Source organism: Halteromyces radiatus, assembly GCF_025201355.1.
Source record: "Halteromyces radiatus strain CBS 162.75 chromosome Unknown BX664scaffold_2, whole genome shotgun sequence".
NCBI classification, from domain to species: domain Eukaryota; kingdom Fungi; phylum Mucoromycota; class Mucoromycetes; order Mucorales; family Cunninghamellaceae; genus Halteromyces; species Halteromyces radiatus.
The window spans coordinates 3834159-3851815 of NW_026251688.1; the positions used below are offsets into that span (position 1 = coordinate 3834159).

A 17657-nucleotide genomic window follows, 5' to 3' on the forward strand; every position below is an offset into this window, starting at 1 on the left:
TCATTTTTTTATTTTTATTTTTGTAATATTTTCACATATAGATATACATATATTTTTATACTGTTTCCAGAATCACCCCAGAATCACCTCATGGATATATATTCTTATCGAAAACAACCCTACAAAGCCGGTTTAGCCAATCTGACTACAGCATCTACTGATATGTTACCACCTCTTTATATGAAAAAGAAACGCGAGCCAACACTACAGAAACAGCAACAACAACAAGAACAACAATTACGGTCTCTTCCTACACCAATAGAAAGTCATCAAGGTATAAAGTCCACAATCTCTATAGTTATAAATTAGCAGCAGAAGTAGATATATTAGTAGGATGGATTCGTTATGGTTATTTATTTTTGAACTAACAAAATTATCTTATTTTGTATTGAATGTTTTTCTTCTTTCTTAAAACAGATCGTTACAAGATGCATACCGAAGCAATGGATTTGGACTCAGATATCGAACTGGACAATGCGCTTATTCAATCAGCTAGTAGGGTTACACGTCGTCATCCAGTAAAGCTTCCATTTCTATCACCAAGTTCTTCATCATCATCCAAGAAAACCAATGGCCATGGGAAAACAACCACTAGCAAGATGGACCCTGTCTCCCCTTTTTATTCAACTGTTATTGAGCCTCCTATGAACCTTGGACAACAATGGCCGCCACGATCAACCACATTCAAAAGAGTAGTAGACGGTGATAAATGGCATCCTCCTATGAAAAAAGAAACTACTACGGTAAAAAAGTAAAAGAGCTGATCATGATCATTTGATATTTATTTATTTATTTATTTTCCTATTAGACTTCTTTATTGAAACGAATGACAGCACAATTATTAGATACTTATGGTAATCAAAATCCTCAATTCAAATATAAATCGGATGCCAAACCAAAACGGATTCTTACTAAACCATGCAAAGAAGCTAGAAATGATGGTTATGACAACGAAGATTATGATTATATTCTCAAGGTCAATGACATATTAGGCGAAGAAAAAGAATATCAGTAAGTAAAAAAAAAAAAAAAAAAAAAAAAAAAAAAAAAAAAAAAGAATAGATGAGCATACAGATAATTACTAATACGACATATATATATATATATCTAGATATCGAGTGATTGACTTATTGGGACAAGGTACATTTGGTCAAGTTGTCAAATGTGAAAGGGTTACTACAGGTGAACTCTTCTCTGTCAAAGTGATTAAGAATAAGGTGGCTTACCGAGAACAAAGTCGTATGGAAGTTGAAATCTTAAAACAGGTAAAATCTAGAATGAAGGAAAAAAAAAAAAAGAAAAAAGAAAAAGAGAGAGAACTCATCATGATCTTATATATATATATAGCTCAAAAGCAAATTGGATTCCAAAGCACAAAAGCATATTTTGACCCTTCATCATACTTTTACGCACAAGAATCATTTTTGTTTGGTATTCGAACTATTGTCTTTCAATCTTTATGAGCTTATCAAGCAAAACCAATTCAAGGGTCTTTCCATCAATCTTGTCCGTGTATTTACTCTTCAATTGCTGGATACCTTGATATTACTCAAGGATGCCAAGATTATACATTGTGATCTCAAGCCAGAAAACATCTTATTGACAAGGTAAAAAGATCAATAAAGAAAAAAAAAAAGTGAGCTCAACCTTTTATTATATAGTTTTGATACACCTATGATTAAGATTATTGATTTTGGATCTGCTTGTCATGAAGCCAACAGAATATATACATATATTCAATCACGATTTTACCGATCTCCAGAAGTTCTATTGGGTCTTCAATATACAGGTGCAATCGACATGTGGTCCTTGGGATGTATTGTTGCTGAACTCTTTATTGGTATTCCTCTTTTTCCTGGAAGTTCTGAATATAATCAATTACGTCGAATTGTGGACATGATGGGGTAAAACGTGTGATTATATTGGGAAAAAAAGGTACTGATCCCTTTCTCTCTTTTTTTTTTTGAATTTATATATATATATATATATATAGTATGCCTCCTCAAGATATGTTAGATAAAGGATCAAATTCGAGTGATTTTTTTAACAAGGAAGACAATGGCAATGGGAAACATATCTATGTGATGAAAAGTCTCGAACAATATGGATTGGAACATAAAAAAACTGAATTACCTGGCAAGAAATATTATCCTCAAACTGAACTACCTGATCTCATCCTTCAAACTAAATCAGGTCATCGCTCACCGGATAATCCTGAACAAGGTTGAAATATTATAGCATTTCTATGACTACGACAAACTTACCAACTTTTTCTTTTTTTTTTTTTTTTTTTTTTTTTTTTGTAGATTTGGAACATCGACATGCTATGATAGATTTTTTGCAAGGATTGCTGGAACTCAATCCTCTGAAACGATGGACGCCAAAACAAGCACGATATCATCCTTTTGTCACCGGTCAACCTTTTACCGAACCATATAATCCGAATAATTTGGCAAGAAAGCAATCATCCATGACCAAAAAGTCACTCAACCATTCTACAAAATCAACAATATCAGCGTTGCATCCAGTAGAATCCAATGCAAACAACTCGTCATCATCAATAACTTCAACCAAAGTCATACATCACCAAGAAAATGCATCAAAGGATACCATTCGAACATTGGAGCAACAAGTAGCGACAAGTGGTCATCGACGGACAGATGCCATTAGCAATATATCATCACAAACTCGACGACCAAGAGCACAATCCATGAATGCGCCAACAGGTCCAAGTCAAATGCACGAACTGGTCTTGGATATGAAAGCTCATCCTATTGTTGAACATCAACCACAATCATCATTCAAAGGCAATAAACAGCAAACTTCTAATAGTGACATTGATGACGCACGACTGGGATGGTACAAGCATCGACAATCACGTTCCCAAGGAGATCTCATTGGCCTTCTTTCACCGGAAAGTTATCATCCATCATCTTCAAAAGAAAAGGAGATCAAAGACAACAGTACCAATGATATGAGCGAATTATTTCAAAAACACACTTTTTACAACAACAACAACAACGCAACAGATGATCAAGTTTTACCCCAGCCTACAACATTACGAAAAGTGAAGATCGCACCAAACGTCAAGATTAGAATTGGATCACAAGAACCTTATCGACACACTGAGAACGGTAGTACAATCACTCCAGGCGATTCATCCTCCACTTCATCTGGATCAAACATCATTTTACAGATCAACAACAACAACAATCCACTTGTACGAACAAATGGTGGCGATTGGATCACGGAATCCACTCTTTCATCACTCCATTTACCATCTTCCACAAGATCCAAACCTAAAGGACGATTCTCTCATGAAGGTGAAGCAGCTGGTGGCCTATTGATGATGCGACAAGACAAGAATGATCCATTCGTCTCCTCATCCATATCAAGTAGTAAACGTGTAGCAGCTGCTATCAAACGACGTACCATGCTTGGAAGTACTTGACCTCCCTACTTATACATATATATGTTTTATATTTATAGTTTGATATTTATATAAAAAAAAAATAATGAATAAAAACGTACATTCAATTCTTCTTTATTCAAACAATTTCAACCATCAAAAACCTATCTACAAAATCCATCAATATATATATTTATCTAACTAACTAATTAACTAACTAGCTATCAATAGAATCTATTTTTTTTTTCTGTTGTCATCCACTATCTTATCTCCAAGAATCTAATTCCTCTGGATTAACATATACATTTTCGCCATTATCTCTGATGGTTTCCTTTTTCGTGTCTCTTGCCAATGGTTTCCGCATATCTATTCCAAAATCGAAAACATTCATCTATTGATATACAATCATTTATCTTTACTTATTTTTTCCCTTACCATATGCGTCTTCACTATCGTGAGATCCGCCATAATAACCTCGCACTCTCCTATAGACCGAATAACCGAATTTCTTGTACATGCCTACTGCCACTGCATTGGAGACTCGAACATACAAATCGACAAACCATCCATTGTATCTAAAAAAAAAAAAAAAAAAAAAAAAAAAAAAAAAAGATAAGAAAATTACAGTTGATTCAAATATTCACTTGAGTCCCTCGTCTTTCATTCTCCAGCCACTACCATCTTATTTATCTATGTCATCTTACGTTTTTTCAGAGACTTGTTCCAACAAGTTCATCATGCCATCTGCCAAACCCAATCGTCGGTATTCAGGAGCTACTGTGATAGCCGTAACGTGACCATGCCAGTTCTGGCCAGTCCCTTCCGCCTTACCCATCACTAACAAATAAATTCATTCAAGTTATTTGATTTCATATTTTTTTTTCCTTTTTTTTTTTTTTTTACCATAACCCATAAGATTGTCATGAGGTGATATTTGTACAGAGAAGAGATCTGGCCAACGTGCTAGATATTGTAAGTAAAATGATATATTGTACTATAACATTGAAAACAAAAGAATGAGTTCCAGAAATAGGGCCAGGTGAGAAAGATCTTACCGTTTCTGTCAAGACGTCAAGATTTCTAAAAAAAAGAAAAAAAAAGGATGAGGATAAAAGTACAAACGAGACAAGGAACACTTACACATTATTGAATTCAAAGAGATCAGTTGCCTTGAATCGTCTTAATAAACTCATTGTAAATCGATAGGTGTTTGAAATAGAAGGGCAGAGAAAGAAACAAAAAACAAAGGAGAGAGGTATGAAAATTTCATCGAATACTATGCGGGAATTCAAATAGTATACTTTTTTTTTTTATTAGGAAAGAGAAGTGTATACACAAACAGTGTAAAGATGGGGTATGAGGACCATTATAATGATATGATACTAAAAGGGGATGATAAATAATGCATATTATATGAGAACTTGAGATAAGTGAGAGAGAAAAAAAAAAACTACAAATAATAACAAGAATAATATAAAAAAAAAAGGGCATGTGGACCAACTATTGCATAAAACATCAGTGTGAAATCTATTGTATAATGCACGCATGACTATAGACTTGCATCATCACTCCAATAACCACGCAGAGTATGCGGTAATATCTGATGTTGCTGTTGTTGTTGTTGATGTTGTTGCTGTTGATGTTGTTGATATTGTTGCTGGTGTTGATAATGCTGCTGACGTTGTTGATGTTGTTGATGCTGTTGATGCTGCTGATGTTGTTGATATTGTTGGTGTTGTTGATGCTGCTGATGTTGTTGATGTTGTTGATGCTGTTGATGTTGTTGATGATGCTGTTGGTTTTGAAGTGGCTGAGGTGAACTTGAAGTGGAGGATGTTAGGTGTAAACATGATCCGGTTCGAAGAGGCAGATCAGGTGAACTTTTCCACATCGGTTGATTACTGGCATTTATTGATAACGCTTCCATCACTAAAGGAGTACCCAAAGTTGCAGAAGATAACATGGTATTAACTTTATCCCAATATTGTTGTTTCAGTCTCACGATTGTTTTTGTCACATCAGAATCATATCCCACCAGGAAAACCACAAACAGATTAATAACTGGCCATACTAGCATGATGGAATCGCTTGACATTTCCTAATAAAATAAACAAAAAAAAAAACAAACTGGGAGGTTAGTACAATGCTTGATTACACAATATCATGCATCCTAATGATCGTGTGCAAAAAAAAAAAAAAAAAAAAAAAAAAAAAAAAAAAAAGGATGAAACTTACATTGATTAAAAAGATACCTGAAATCAAGTTGACCACCGTAAGCATCACCGTTCGTATAATATTGTGAACCACCACAGCAATATAAAGAGAGATATTTACAGGTAAATGAGCATTTTCCAATCGTCGGATATGTGTAGTTAAAATATAAGTGATCATCACGCTGACATAGATATCGATAAATACATCTAAAAAAGTATATACTGGTCCAGTCTAGATAAAAAAAAAAAATAGATAAGTTATCCTTTTTGGTTAATCCAAAATAATAATAACTACTTACATAATAATCATCTGTATATATACACATGCCAGAAATATCATATTGTACTTGCAGAAGCACCACATCCACAACACCTATAGAGAATCGTAGGATCAGTAGAATCACTAAAGTTACTCTTGAAAATTTCTTCCAGTGTAGGGGAACGACAGCATGTACCCTAGATAATATGACATAATCACCGGCAGTCATACCCAAATGATAAAAGATATCGGCAAAACGAGCTACAACAAAACATGCAGGACCTTGACTATGTAATATAAAATAATAAAAAGTCAAAAAAAAAAAAAAGTATTGTCATATATTACTTACTCAGTATAAAATGATAAGAAGAAGGCAGTCTTGACGGCAAAACAAAAACCTAAGAGACTTTTTCCAATATGAATTCCCAATGACTTGTCGGTATTAAACATGAGGATATTGCGAATACAAAGTTCAAATGCATAACTGACCACAGCAGATTCGAGCATGATAGATGCTAACTCGTAGTTTGTCAATGCACCTTTCATAACACCTTACTAATTGTAATTCACAAAGTTCCTCAAGTAAAACAAGAACAATAGAGAAAAGAAAAAAGAAAATAAAAAAATTTAAAATTGAAAAACTTTTTTTGGTTAAAAAGGGGGGTTTGTGAAATTTTAATACCGCAATGAGAGGCCAATGTCCAAATCTTTTCTATTTGTGGAAATCGTTTTTTTACAAGTGTTTTCAGTGTTTTCTCGGGTCACAAGAAAATCGTGATGTTATAAAATAAACCGTTGATCTTTCTCAAAATGGAAATCGCATTACTACTTTTTCAGATATCATCCAAGAGATGTCAGTAGAGTATATCAAATCACATTGATTGATGATAGATGGTTGATGATTGAGGATGATTGCTTCAGCAGATGAGCTGATTCTTTTCAACAGCCATATTTGGAAAAAAAAGAACTATATTTTTCATATGGTATCATCATCATGGTCTCACTGCTAAGACAGGGGTATACTTATGTAATGTTCATATATATATATATACATATTTCTATTATTCAAAGATCTCTTATAGTCAATGGAACTACTGCCACTATTTTTCTTTTTCTTCTTCTTGTATTCAATTTGATTATGCGACAACTCTTTTATCTTTTTTTTTCCATCATCTATTTTCTATCCTTACGATTTTGTTTCCTATTTTTGCCATATCTTATTTTTGAACTTCCGTTATTTATTATTGAATAAAGTGTAACGCATGGTTCACCAGCCTTATTTTTTTTTTCTCTTCCTTTACTTGCTTATACTGCGAAATATGGAAATCAAGTGTACACATTTGGATTTCTTTGGCTTAACTGTAAAATAATACTAATAAAAAAAAATATTTGTTGTCCTTGTAGTAATAATGTCTCACCAAAACAAAAGATCTACCATCCTGAGCTGTATACATTACACAATCAATAATTTTTTAGTATAGATGCCTATTAACTTTTTTAAGGTTCCAATGGCGCCTTTCTCCATTGATCAAGTCTCGGGTGTAATTCATACTCAGCATCTGGGGCCTTTGGAGCCACAATTTTTTTTTTCTTTTCTATTTTCTTTTCACGTTTTACATATATATATACATTATGCCATTCCTTCCTGTCACGCGTCGCCATTTTTCACTGTCAATACCAATAAAATCGTCTTGTTTTATTCATACCAATGCTATTACATTATCACCACCAAGAAAGGAATCATTACACCTCACTTCTCGTCAAAAAAGTAATTGGGGACGCTTTCGACCACTAACTCCTTCTTCACTCAACCCAGTGCCTGTCAGGTCGAGACCCAGACTTGACGTTCCTTCGACTATCACTCGACCTGCTTATGCCGATCTAGGTTCTTCTTCCGAATGGGCTCCTTCTACTCCCTACAATACCCCCAAGGACCTGATCAAACTTCGTGCTTCTGCTCAACTTGCAAAAAAGATCCTATATCAAGGTGGTGATCTGTGTAAGGTAAATGAATAAAAAATTATTTTGGTTACATCCTCACAGAATAACCCTTTCTTTTTTTTTTTTTCCTTTTTCTCTGTTCTCCTTTGGTAAATAGGTCGGTACTACTACCAATGATATTGACAAGATTTTACACAATGCCATTATTGCCGCTGGTGCGTATCCGTCTCCTTTGAATTATATGGGCTTTCCAAAAAGTATTTGTACATCTGTGAACAATATCATAGCACATGGTATTCCTGACGAGTAAGTAACAATGAATTTGTAGTTTTTTTTTTTTTAAGTATATTTATCCATGTTTTTTTTCTCTTTTTATTATTATTATTATGATGATGATTTTATTTTAATTTCTAAATGAAAACAGGCGACCCTTAGAGAATGGTGATATCATCAATATAGATGTGACAGTAAGTAAAGAATAATATATGATGATGTTAGATTGATCTTTTTTTTTGATGATCATTTAGGTCTATTTGGATGGTTTCCATGGTGATACCTCAGCTACATTTCAAGTTGGTGAAGTGGATAAAAAAGGTCAAGATTTAATAGAATGTACAAAGGAATCTCTTACCAAGGCGATTGCTGTGTGTGGTCCTGGTGTTCCTTTTAGAGAAATTGGTCGTGTCATCAGGTAAAAGATTCAAAAATCTGTTTATATATGTTCAATCATCTCACTTTTTTTTTTTTTTTGATTGGTAGTGAGTATGCCTCTGCAAATGGATATACAGTTTCAGACGAATTATCAGGACATGGTATTGGTCGGGAATTTCATTGTCTACCTTTGATCTATCATCATGGTAAGTTTATTTTTTAGGAAAAAAAAATGTTTACTTATATCATGATATTCATTTTTTTTTTTTTTTTGGTCTCATTTCTTGATGGCTTATATATGATTTTCATCGTAGTCAATGACGAAGACGGTGTGATGACTCCTGGTATGGTTTTCACTATAGAACCTGTACTTAGTCAAGGATCCTCTGTAGGATTGATGTGGCCTGATGAATGGACAATTGCAACTATCGATCAAGGACGAAGTGCTCAATTTGAACATATGGTAAACCAAATAACATTTATTAAAGATGAAAAGTACTGATTCTTTTGTTTTATATTTACTTTATAGATTGCGATAACCGAGGATGGTGTGGAAATCTTGACGGAATAGACTATGATATGCTCCCTTATGTAGTTATCTTGCTTATTGTATATAGACTTGTATTTTTCTTTTTGTTTACAATAAAATTTGACATGATGTTAACAATAGAATTGAAATGGAATATCATGATAGTTCATTTTCATTTTGATCAATAACATTCATGGTATGAAAGTAGATTAGAAGGCTTATAATATAGACTTGGTGGTGGATTTCGGAATACGTGAATTGATACTCGTGTTCTATTTGATCTTTCTCCAAGGCATATTTTATTTATCATATATATCATATATATCATCTATCAATCATAGTTCTATCAAATAATATTTAGATTCATATAACTTTGGAAGGACAATTAAAATGATTCTTTATTTTGACAATAATAATAAAAATAATAATCAAAAGGAATGGACTGTATATGAATGAAGTGCTGTACAAGAAGGAAAATGAGTAGGATAAAAAAAAAAGGATGAAATAATGTTGTTGTTGTTGTTGTGATGATGAGTAAGAAGAAGGAATAAATATATGTATATGTATATGACCTAATAGAGAAAAGTTGTAAATGGTCACCAAAAAAGAAAGTTTTAATCCATCAAACCACCACATCGTAAGTTTTGTTGTAATATGACATCAGTGACAGCAATCAACACAAATCGAATTTGATCAGTATCCGTAGCGCAAGTAAAATGAGAGTAAATTTGGGTATCCGTTGTTGAAGGTTTTAAAGCCAAGAATCTATTTTGAATATATTTGTACCCACTTTTATAATGATCAGAACCTATAAGAGGAGAGAGAGAGAGAGAAAAAAAAATAAATAAATAAATGAATTTCTTTTCTTGGGAATATATAATAAGTATACCTTTATAATCAGTAAAATAATGTTTAAAACTTGCAGATGACCATTTTTGTTTGAATAAATCGGTTTTGTTGAAGAGTAAAATAAAGGATGTTTTTTTAAACCAAGGCGTATTGCAAATAGAGGCATAAAGCTGTATTGATTCCATTAATCGATTCACAGTTGGATCTTCAAATAAAACTTGATCATATTCTGATAGTGCCACCATAAAGAGAAGAGCAGTGACATCTTCAAAACAATGAATCCATTTTTTACGTTCTGAACGTTGTCCTCCAACATCAAAAACACGATATTCGTATCTTGTATCAGTAAACCTTGTTTCCGTTATTCCTGTTGTTTTCACTCTAGATCGTAAAATATCTTGATCAGTGGGAATAAATCTTGGGTCACCAATTCTGTGAACAGCATCAAAGTAACTATAACAAAAAGTATAATATTAAGAAAAGGTTAGATCTCCGCATTCAATATAAGAGTGTGACAAAAAAAAAAAACATAGATATATATATATATATATATATATACTTACTAAGCAGCAGAATCATTCAGTTGATATTCATTTCTTCTTTCATACACGTGTTGAATAGTAGGATGATGCCATAATCTGTCAATAACTTCAACTAAATCCATAGGAAGTAATAAAATATTGCCTTTGCCTATACCATTAGCGTGTTGTTGGAGTTTCAATATCATGGTAGTACGATCCAAAACGTCTGTATTTGATATCAAAGTATTCTCCATTTCCAAGTCTAATAAATCAACAGCTTCTAATAATGTCAACATGGATTGTAATAAATTCTTGACTACAATATCACGATAAGCTTGTCGTTCTTCAGCTGTGAATCCACCATCATGAATAAGTCGAATTTGTTTTAAAAAGGTAGATTTCCCTGATTCACCGGCACCTAAATCCGAACGTGTTGAACAGACAATATCAAGTTAATAATAATAATAATAATAATAATAATAATAATAATAATAATATTTTTTTAATAAAAAGTCATGATCTATTGAAAAGTAAAAATAAAAAAAAAAAAGAAAAAGGAGTAAAAGAAAAAGAAAAATTTTTACCCAAGAGAAGTAATTTGGCTACATATTGAGAGTTTAATTTCTCCGCCCTCAATTCTTGATCGATTTCGTCACTATGTAGATGTTCAGAACTAATGGATGGTTCGGTTGAAAAACAACAGCCCATGGATGATGATGATTAATTAATATTCAAATTAAATAAAAAGGAAAGGAAAGGGGAACCAAAAAAAAAAAAATCAAAATAAATAAAAAAAAAAAAAAACAAGAGAAAGAGAGAAAAAATAAAAGAAAAAAAAAAGAGGTCAATTAAGCTATTTTGTCTAAAAAAACTTTGTTGTGATACCATTAGCATGAGATGAAAATTGATACACAAAAGTGTTAAGTGCTCTCTCTCTTTCAAAACCAAATTTCGGGGAAGTAAAATGACTTTTACTTGGATAGTCTTTTTGTCATTCTGTGGGACATCGTTAGAACTTTATTTCCGCCTCTTCTTTCATTCATGCACCTGAATAAAGTGTACATCGGACTGTGAAATCAACATGGTCAAGATTGTTCCTCTCCTCAAATGATTCATGATTTGTTTACCTCTCTTTTTCGTTTGTGTTTTTTTTTTCTTTCTTTTTTTTTTTTATTATTATTATGAGTATAATATATAAAAAAAATCATTGAAAATGTCTATAAAATCAGAAGATTCTTTTTCCAAAGAAACCAGAAAATTACGCAAAAAGAAGCTTTGGACGGAAAACGAACCTGTTGATTTTCATCAAGGCAATAGGCGTCACAAAACTGAACAAAATAGGCGGAGAATGTCAACACGCTCTTCTTCTTCTTCCTTATTGTTCTCTCCAACAATCTCTTATGCATCCGTTGTAGCAACTGGTTCCAAAAATGAAAAAGGAAAGGCAAAGGCTATATCAGATAATCCTGGTCAAGACATGGAAGTTCCTTCTTCTCCTATTCCTCAACCAAATTCTATTGAAGATCATTCTGATGACTCTATTGATGGCTATGATACTGACGAATTATTGGAAAAGATAGAAAAACTTACACCATTACAACCACTGACAACAACTAGTTCAGTGACGCGTTCAAAAACAAAATCCAAAAGGAGAAACAGACGTACTGGTGGTAACACAAAAGTCAATCAAAAACGTCGACAACCCAAAGTAACACCTGCTCCTCCTCAATACAATCATGAACGTACAGAAGACCTTAAATCAAGAAATCCTGATACCTATTGGAAATACCATGCAGACAACAGTAATATGATTGGTACAGTGAACGAAGATATGCCCATTACTGCAATACATTCATTGGATGATCAAGGTCCTGTACTTGGTATGGCATTATCACAAGATGGTTTACTTTTAGCTACTTTTTGTACATTGGGTTCTGTCAAGATTTGGGATATACAAGATGAATTTCGACTTTTACGTAAACTTCGAGATACTAGTGAAGATAATATTGATGAATTCTTTTGTGGTATATTTCAAGATCAATTCATTTTGGCCGGTGGAAAACTCAAGGATAGACATCGATGGTCTAGTGAAGATGATGATTGTCATATCTTACCTTGTCCCATCAAGGTATATATAAAAGAAGAAGAAGAAAAAGATCAATCTTTTTATGTATAAATTAACATTTTTTTTTCTTTCTTTTGTAGATCTTTGATCTTGAACATGGAACGGTAATTAGTCGTCTGGAAGGTCATTCAGAAGAAATTCTTTGTATCAAGTCACTGAAATTTGATCAACAAAACTATTATATTACTACTAGTCAAGATGGTTACATTTTTAAATGGCACGTTGATTCTGATTGGAAGTAAGTGATCAAGAATAAGAATCAAATAATCTCTTAGTTCTGTTTTTATTCATTATAATCCTTGTATTGATGACTATTATCTTATATATATATATATATATATATATATAAAACTAGGACATTGATCCAATCGACACGGATGGAAGATGGTATTACTTGCATGGCATTTACCGTTAGTTTTATACCGCATACTGGAAACAAGTATTTTTTGGGAGCTTGTGATGCTCATATCCGACTTTATGATTTTGAAGAAGCTCAGGTATTCAAAAAAAAAAAAAAAAAAAAAAAAAAGGCTCTGTACTAATCTTACTTATAGTTACTACAAACTTTTGAAGGAATCTATTCATCTTATTGCGATTGTGGAAAATTTGTGAAATGGCTAGATCAAGATTTATTTATGAAACAACAAACATCAGAATTAGTTGAAGGAAAACCTATTGAATCACATCATGATGATGATTGTGACTTGATTGATATTGAAGAAAATGAACCTGATTTTCCGGTAAAACTTCCGCCTCCTGCCTACTTTATTAGCCGTGGTGCCGAAATGATTGATGATGGAGAAGTCGGTAAGGAACCAAAAAAAAAAAAAAAAAAAAAAAAAAAAGGAAAGAAAGAGGATGGATGAAACCTAAACTTTTTTTTTGTTTTATTATGTTTGAATAGCAAGTACTCCCAATACATGTACTTTACATAGATTGATCTATCCCAAAAAAACTGGTGAATTATTTAAATTGGAAGAAGTACATCGATTCAAGAATGAAAAGTAAGTTGATATAATAAAAAAACAATTTTATTGGTTCCTTTATTTCATTTCGATTATTATTTATTCCTTTTTTTTTTTTTGATTAGCTATCATTCCAATTCTTGGTTAGTAAAAGTAGCATCCAACGGTCGATATCTATTTGCACCTACTATGTATGGCCAATTATTCATATTCAATATGATGACATGTCAATTAACAGCTGTTATCAAAGAACATGAAGGTAAAAAAAAAAAAAAAAAAAAAAAAAAAAAAAGAAAGATGATGATGATCAATAGATACTCAACTTTTTTATTTCATTTTCTTTAAAGATTCGGAAGTACGAGATATTCTTATTCATCCTTATTTTCCATTGGTATTTTCTTGTGGTGATGGTAGGATCAAGCCAAAGATAAACTTTATGCATTTAATTCTTACCTTTTTTTTTTTTTATTTTCTATTATTAGATGGAGCAACTAAAGTATATAGTTACGAAATTGAAGATGGTGTCACCAATGACTAGCTTATGATTCTTTCTTTTATTCGTTTTTATCTTTTATTATCAAACGAAATACAATATTATATTATTATTATGATTGTTTTGATTTTTGTAAATGAACTTATGTTTTTTTTTTAAAGAAAAGTATGCTTTAGTGATTACTGTTTGGCGTATCATGGATTGCCTTGATCGAATTTTATCAGGTTTCGGGTATAATATAATTGCGGATACATTGAGTCCTCTTGCCATATTAGGAATGACCGAATTATAGCAAGTGTTTGTTGAACATTCTATGTAAGGAAAACTTTGGATGAAAAAGTTGAATCCACTGTCATCATTCATACCGAACATTCAAACTTGTTGTTTATACCCCTCTCTTTTAAAAGAGGCAAAAAGAATAGACAGATGATCATCATTGTCGATATGCCCATTGTAATATCAAGGCGATTGAGTAAAATGTACACACTCTTTATTAATATCATGATTATTATCACGATATCCACATCATCATCATTCATCATCAGTATCATCATTGTTGCTATTATCATGATTAATAATGATCTAACAAGAGATAAAATAATGCCTACTATTTTTATTGAAACCTTTCCTATATGACTTGTTCTTTTTTGTCACCAGAGAAAACACACATTTTCAATTGTATTTTTGCTTACACGACGAAATGAATTGAAGGACCGCAGTGAAAATTTGGAACTTATTTTCCCCACATTGTGTGTTTTTTTTTTCTTTTCTTTTCTCTTTTTCTTTTTTTCTTTTTTTCTCTACCTTTTCTCCCTACTCCTAATTTATTCTTACAATGTCCAAAACTTTTACTCGTGAAGAAGTCGCTCGTCATGCTTCTGAAGAAGATTTGTGGATCATTATTGATTCCAGTGTATATGATATGAGTCGCTTTATTGATCTTCACCCTGGTGGTGCATTCCCTATAATTGAATTGGCTGGCAAAGATGCAACTGATGCTTTCTATGGTCTTCATCGTCAAGAAGTTTTACTCAAATATAACCGTTATAAGATTGGTACTATTGCTAATGAACAACCTCAAATTGAAATGCGCGAACCTGGTTCTTTCTCCAAGGTGCCCTATGCTGAACCAAGTGCTTGGATGGGTTTCAAGTCTGCCTACTTTACGTAAGATAAATAATAATAACAATAATAATAATATCATTATACACAAGGGAAAAAAAAAGGAGGAATGCATAGCTATTTGTTTGGATTGTGGGGATATATATATGCGTATATAGATGATGATGATGATGATGGTTTCTTTTGACACGTGAAAAATGAAAATGCAATCTCACGCTTATTTATTTGTATTCATGTATTTTATATAGTGAAAGTCATTTCAAATTCCGCGCTGCTGTTCGTAAGATCATGGGTGAACTTGAACCTGATTTCCGTGAACTTGAACAAACTGATGGTAAACCCTCTGATGAACTCTTGCAAAAACTTGGTCAACATGGTCTTTTGGCTTGTAATGTTGGCCCTGGAAAACATCTTCGTGGTGTGAATATCCCTGGTGGTGTCAAACCTGATGAATTCGATTATTTCCAGTAAGTTTTTTTCTTTTTTTTATTGTCCCAGTGATCCATACTTGGTAATATTCACTTCTTCCTTTTTTCTCTCTTTCTTTTTTTATTTAGTGAAATGATTGTCCAGTAAGTTCTTTTGATATAATGTCAAACTAACCTTGAATTAATATAATGATGGTGATGATTGATCTTTACTTTTATTATTTTTATAATTATTCTCATATTATAGTGAAGAATTCGCTAGAGTTGTCCCCAGAGGTGTCGATGATGGTGTTATTGGTGGTTTTGTCATCTCTATTCCTACTGTTCTCAATTTTGCCAAACCTCAATTGCGCGAAAAGGTAAAAATAAAAGATGAATAATATCTTTTTTTTTTTTTTTTTTTTTTTTTTACTTACAATTTTTTTTTTTTTTTTGCTTTTCTAATATTAGGTTGTTCCTGAAGCCTTCTCTGGTAAAAAGCGTATTTGTTTGGCCATTACTGAACCTTATGCTGGTTCTGATGTTGCAAGAATTCGTACGACTGCTAAACTTTCTGCTGATGGTTCTCACTACATTGTCAACGGTGTTAAGAAATGGATTACTGGTGGACGGTAAATGAACAAAGTTAGAAATGACTATGTTATTTATTGACAACTGATCAATTATAATTTTTATTTGATAGATTCGCTGATTATTTCTCCACTGCCGTTCGTACTGACAAGGGTCTCTCTATGCTTTTGATTGAACGTGGTGAAGGTGTTGAAACCAAGGCCATCCGCACTTCCTATTCGCCTGCTGCTGGTACTGCCTATGTCACCTTTGAAAATGTAACCTAATTTTGTTTTTTTTTTCTTTTATGCTTATTTTGGAAACATATTAACTAATATCTTTTTTTTCTTCTTATTTATGTGATACTATAAAGGCTAAAGTTCCTGTTGAAAACTTGTTGGGTGTTGAAAATCAAGGTTTCAAGGTAGTTCTTTGTAAGTGAAATAAAAAAAAAAAAGAAAAACAATGATAAGCAATCATCTTTATGTGAAAGGAAAAAAAAATTCAACTCACTACTCTTCTCTTTTCCTTTTTGGATGATAGCCAACTTCAACCATGAACGTTTGGTTATGCTTATGGGTGCCAGTTATGCTGGTCGTATGGCTGTTGAAGAATGTTTCAAGTGGGCCAATCAACGTAAGGTATTTGGAAAACGTCTTATTGATCAACCTGTTATCCGTAACAAGCTTGCTAGCATGGTAATAATAATAATAATAAAAAAAAAAAAGAGGAAGACAATTATTTATCAATGAACTAAAATAATTGATTTTTTTTTTAAAAAAAAAAAACTTATCAATTATATATAGATTGCTCAAGTAGAATCATTCCACAATTGGCTCGAAAATTTGACCTTCCAAATGAATCATATGGATTACAAGGAACAATCTGAAAAGCTTGCTGGACCCATTGCCTTGGCCAAATACCAATCCACGCGTATGCTTCACAATGTGAGTGATGATGCTTGTCAAATCTTTGGTGGTCGTGCTATTACCAAGACTGGTATGGGTCGTTATGTTGAAATGCTCCAAAGAACCTACAAATTCTCTGTAAGTATAATGAATGAAAGAAACTTATGATTATAAATTGAATTCACTCATTTGTATTATATGATTTTTTTTTTTTAGGCTATCTTGGGTGGATCTGAAGAAATCATGGCTGATTTGGGTGTTCGTCAAGCTATGAAGCAATTCCCTACTGGTGCTCGTTTGTAGAAGGAATAAATGGAAGACGCTCTCGATGATATCCCTATTCTATTGTTAGATAAGTTATAGTTTATGTTGTTATTATTGGTCAGTTAATTACCTTGATGAAAGAAATAAAAAATAACTTGACTTTGAACCAGAATTTATTTAAATGAATGAAGATGCGAATCATTTATTATACGATCGTTCAACTATCCCATCATCCATCATATTGATCTTCATCTCCTTTTTTTTTTATTTTTGGGTTATTTTAGCTTCTACTGTTGTTGATCATCGCATAAACTAAATCCGCTGAACAACATTCATTTCTTTGTATTCATATCTAAGTGATTTAGTCCAATTTATTTTCATTTGATGAAAGCTTGGAGCGGTGAATCTTTCTTCCACTGATGCCATTATGA

The 17657-nt window shown here is 32.5% G+C and overlaps 7 protein-coding genes across 7 annotated transcripts; 4 read left to right on the top strand and 3 right to left on the bottom strand.

Annotated features, from left to right (window-relative positions):
- Nucleotides 1–22: 22 nt before the first annotated feature.
- Nucleotides 23–3532, top strand: BX664DRAFT_276417 (kinase-like domain-containing protein). The gene is made up of 8 exons (XM_051541324.1): nt 23–274; nt 418–743; nt 809–1011; nt 1112–1265; nt 1348–1607; nt 1662–1904; nt 1994–2223; nt 2307–3532. The coding sequence occupies exons 1-8, from the start codon at nt 91–93 to the stop codon at nt 3449–3451; spliced, it is 2745 nt and encodes a 914-aa protein (XP_051403829.1). The 5' UTR covers nt 23–90; the 3' UTR covers nt 3452–3532.
- BX664DRAFT_326769 (acyl-CoA N-acyltransferase) lies at nt 3533–4641 on the bottom strand. Its single transcript, XM_051544297.1, has 6 exons — nt 4550–4641; nt 4465–4489; nt 4313–4403; nt 4114–4246; nt 3845–3984; nt 3533–3775 (listed from the first exon to the last, which is right to left on the bottom strand). Exons 1-6 carry the CDS (start codon nt 4600–4602, stop codon nt 3675–3677), a joined length of 543 nt encoding a protein of 180 aa, XP_051403830.1. The 5' UTR covers nt 4603–4641; the 3' UTR covers nt 3533–3674.
- Nucleotides 4642–4958: 317 nt separating this feature from the next.
- BX664DRAFT_347561 (uncharacterized protein) lies at nt 4959–6388 on the bottom strand (the record flags this gene model as incomplete). The annotated part of the gene is made up of 4 exons (XM_051547548.1): nt 4959–5507; nt 5645–5854; nt 5922–6168; nt 6231–6388. 4 exons carry the CDS (start codon nt 6386–6388, stop codon nt 4959–4961), a joined length of 1164 nt encoding a protein of 387 aa, XP_051403831.1.
- A 1115-nt stretch (nt 6389–7503) lies between these two features.
- BX664DRAFT_326771 (methionyl aminopeptidase) lies at nt 7504–9156 on the top strand. Its single transcript, XM_051544298.1, has 7 exons — nt 7504–7885; nt 7980–8128; nt 8247–8289; nt 8350–8513; nt 8582–8679; nt 8788–8936; nt 9003–9156. The coding sequence occupies exons 1-7, from the start codon at nt 7514–7516 to the stop codon at nt 9042–9044; spliced, it is 1017 nt and encodes a 338-aa protein (XP_051403832.1). The 5' UTR covers nt 7504–7513; the 3' UTR covers nt 9045–9156.
- A 290-nt stretch (nt 9157–9446) lies between these two features.
- On the bottom strand, nt 9447–11170 carry BX664DRAFT_326773 (G protein alpha subunit). Its single transcript, XM_051544299.1, has 4 exons — nt 10957–11170; nt 10415–10790; nt 9892–10304; nt 9447–9810 (listed from the first exon to the last, which is right to left on the bottom strand). Exons 1-4 carry the CDS (start codon nt 11078–11080, stop codon nt 9617–9619), a joined length of 1107 nt encoding a protein of 368 aa, XP_051403833.1. The 5' UTR covers nt 11081–11170; the 3' UTR covers nt 9447–9616.
- Nucleotides 11171–11585: 415 nt separating this feature from the next.
- BX664DRAFT_347564 (WD40-repeat-containing domain protein) lies at nt 11586–14000 on the top strand (the record flags this gene model as incomplete). Its single annotated transcript, XM_051547549.1, has 8 exons — nt 11586–12500; nt 12578–12735; nt 12853–12994; nt 13052–13304; nt 13402–13501; nt 13588–13721; nt 13810–13872; nt 13945–14000. 8 exons carry the CDS (start codon nt 11586–11588, stop codon nt 13998–14000), a joined length of 1821 nt encoding a protein of 606 aa, XP_051403834.1.
- Nucleotides 14001–14715: 715 nt separating this feature from the next.
- BX664DRAFT_326777 (acyl-CoA dehydrogenase/oxidase) lies at nt 14716–17398 on the top strand. Its single transcript, XM_051544300.1, has 10 exons — nt 14716–15122; nt 15326–15544; nt 15635–15649; nt 15753–15864; nt 15956–16116; nt 16188–16332; nt 16428–16488; nt 16598–16752; nt 16861–17100; nt 17179–17398. Exons 1-10 carry the CDS (start codon nt 14791–14793, stop codon nt 17263–17265), a joined length of 1527 nt encoding a protein of 508 aa, XP_051403835.1. The 5' UTR covers nt 14716–14790; the 3' UTR covers nt 17266–17398.
- Nucleotides 17399–17657: the final 259 nt, after the last annotated feature.

Excerpts from the sequence above, each read along its gene's own strand:
- BX664DRAFT_276417 (XM_051541324.1), top strand. The coding sequence starts at position 91 with ATGGATATATATTCTTATCGAAAACAACCCTACAAAGCCGGTTTAGCC. Across the intron at positions 275-417 it reads ACCAATAGAAAGTCATCAAG|ATCGTTACAAGATGCATACC; the intron begins GTATAAAGTCCA and ends TTCTTAAAACAG. Across the intron at positions 1,012-1,111 it reads GGCGAAGAAAAAGAATATCA|ATATCGAGTGATTGACTTAT; the intron begins GTAAGTAAAAAA and ends ATATATATCTAG.
- BX664DRAFT_326769 (XM_051544297.1), bottom strand. The coding sequence starts at position 4,602 with ATGAGTTTATTAAGACGATTCAAGGCAACTGATCTCTTTGAATTCAAT. Across the intron at positions 4,490-4,549 it reads CTCTTTGAATTCAATAATGT|AAATCTTGACGTCTTGACAG; the intron begins GTAAGTGTTCCT and ends TCTTTTTTTTAG. Across the intron at positions 3,985-4,113 it reads GAACAAGTCTCTGAAAAAAC|ATACAATGGATGGTTTGTCG; the intron begins GTAAGATGACAT and ends TTTTTTTTTTAG.
- BX664DRAFT_326771 (XM_051544298.1), top strand. The coding sequence starts at position 7,514 with ATGCCATTCCTTCCTGTCACGCGTCGCCATTTTTCACTGTCAATACCA. Across the intron at positions 8,290-8,349 it reads TCATCAATATAGATGTGACA|GTCTATTTGGATGGTTTCCA; the intron begins GTAAGTAAAGAA and ends ATGATCATTTAG. Across the intron at positions 8,680-8,787 it reads ACCTTTGATCTATCATCATG|TCAATGACGAAGACGGTGTG; the intron begins GTAAGTTTATTT and ends TTTTCATCGTAG.
- BX664DRAFT_326773 (XM_051544299.1), bottom strand. The coding sequence starts at position 11,080 with ATGGGCTGTTGTTTTTCAACCGAACCATCCATTAGTTCTGAACATCTA. Across the intron at positions 10,791-10,956 it reads AGCCAAATTACTTCTCTTGG|GTGCCGGTGAATCAGGGAAA; the intron begins GTAAAAATTTTT and ends GTTCGGATTTAG. Across the intron at positions 10,305-10,414 it reads CTGAATGATTCTGCTGCTTA|TTACTTTGATGCTGTTCACA; the intron begins GTAAGTATATAT and ends TTTTTGTTATAG.
- BX664DRAFT_326777 (XM_051544300.1), top strand. The coding sequence starts at position 14,791 with ATGTCCAAAACTTTTACTCGTGAAGAAGTCGCTCGTCATGCTTCTGAA. Across the intron at positions 16,333-16,427 it reads CCTATGTCACCTTTGAAAAT|GCTAAAGTTCCTGTTGAAAA; the intron begins GTAACCTAATTT and ends GATACTATAAAG. Across the intron at positions 16,753-16,860 it reads GTAACAAGCTTGCTAGCATG|ATTGCTCAAGTAGAATCATT; the intron begins GTAATAATAATA and ends AATTATATATAG.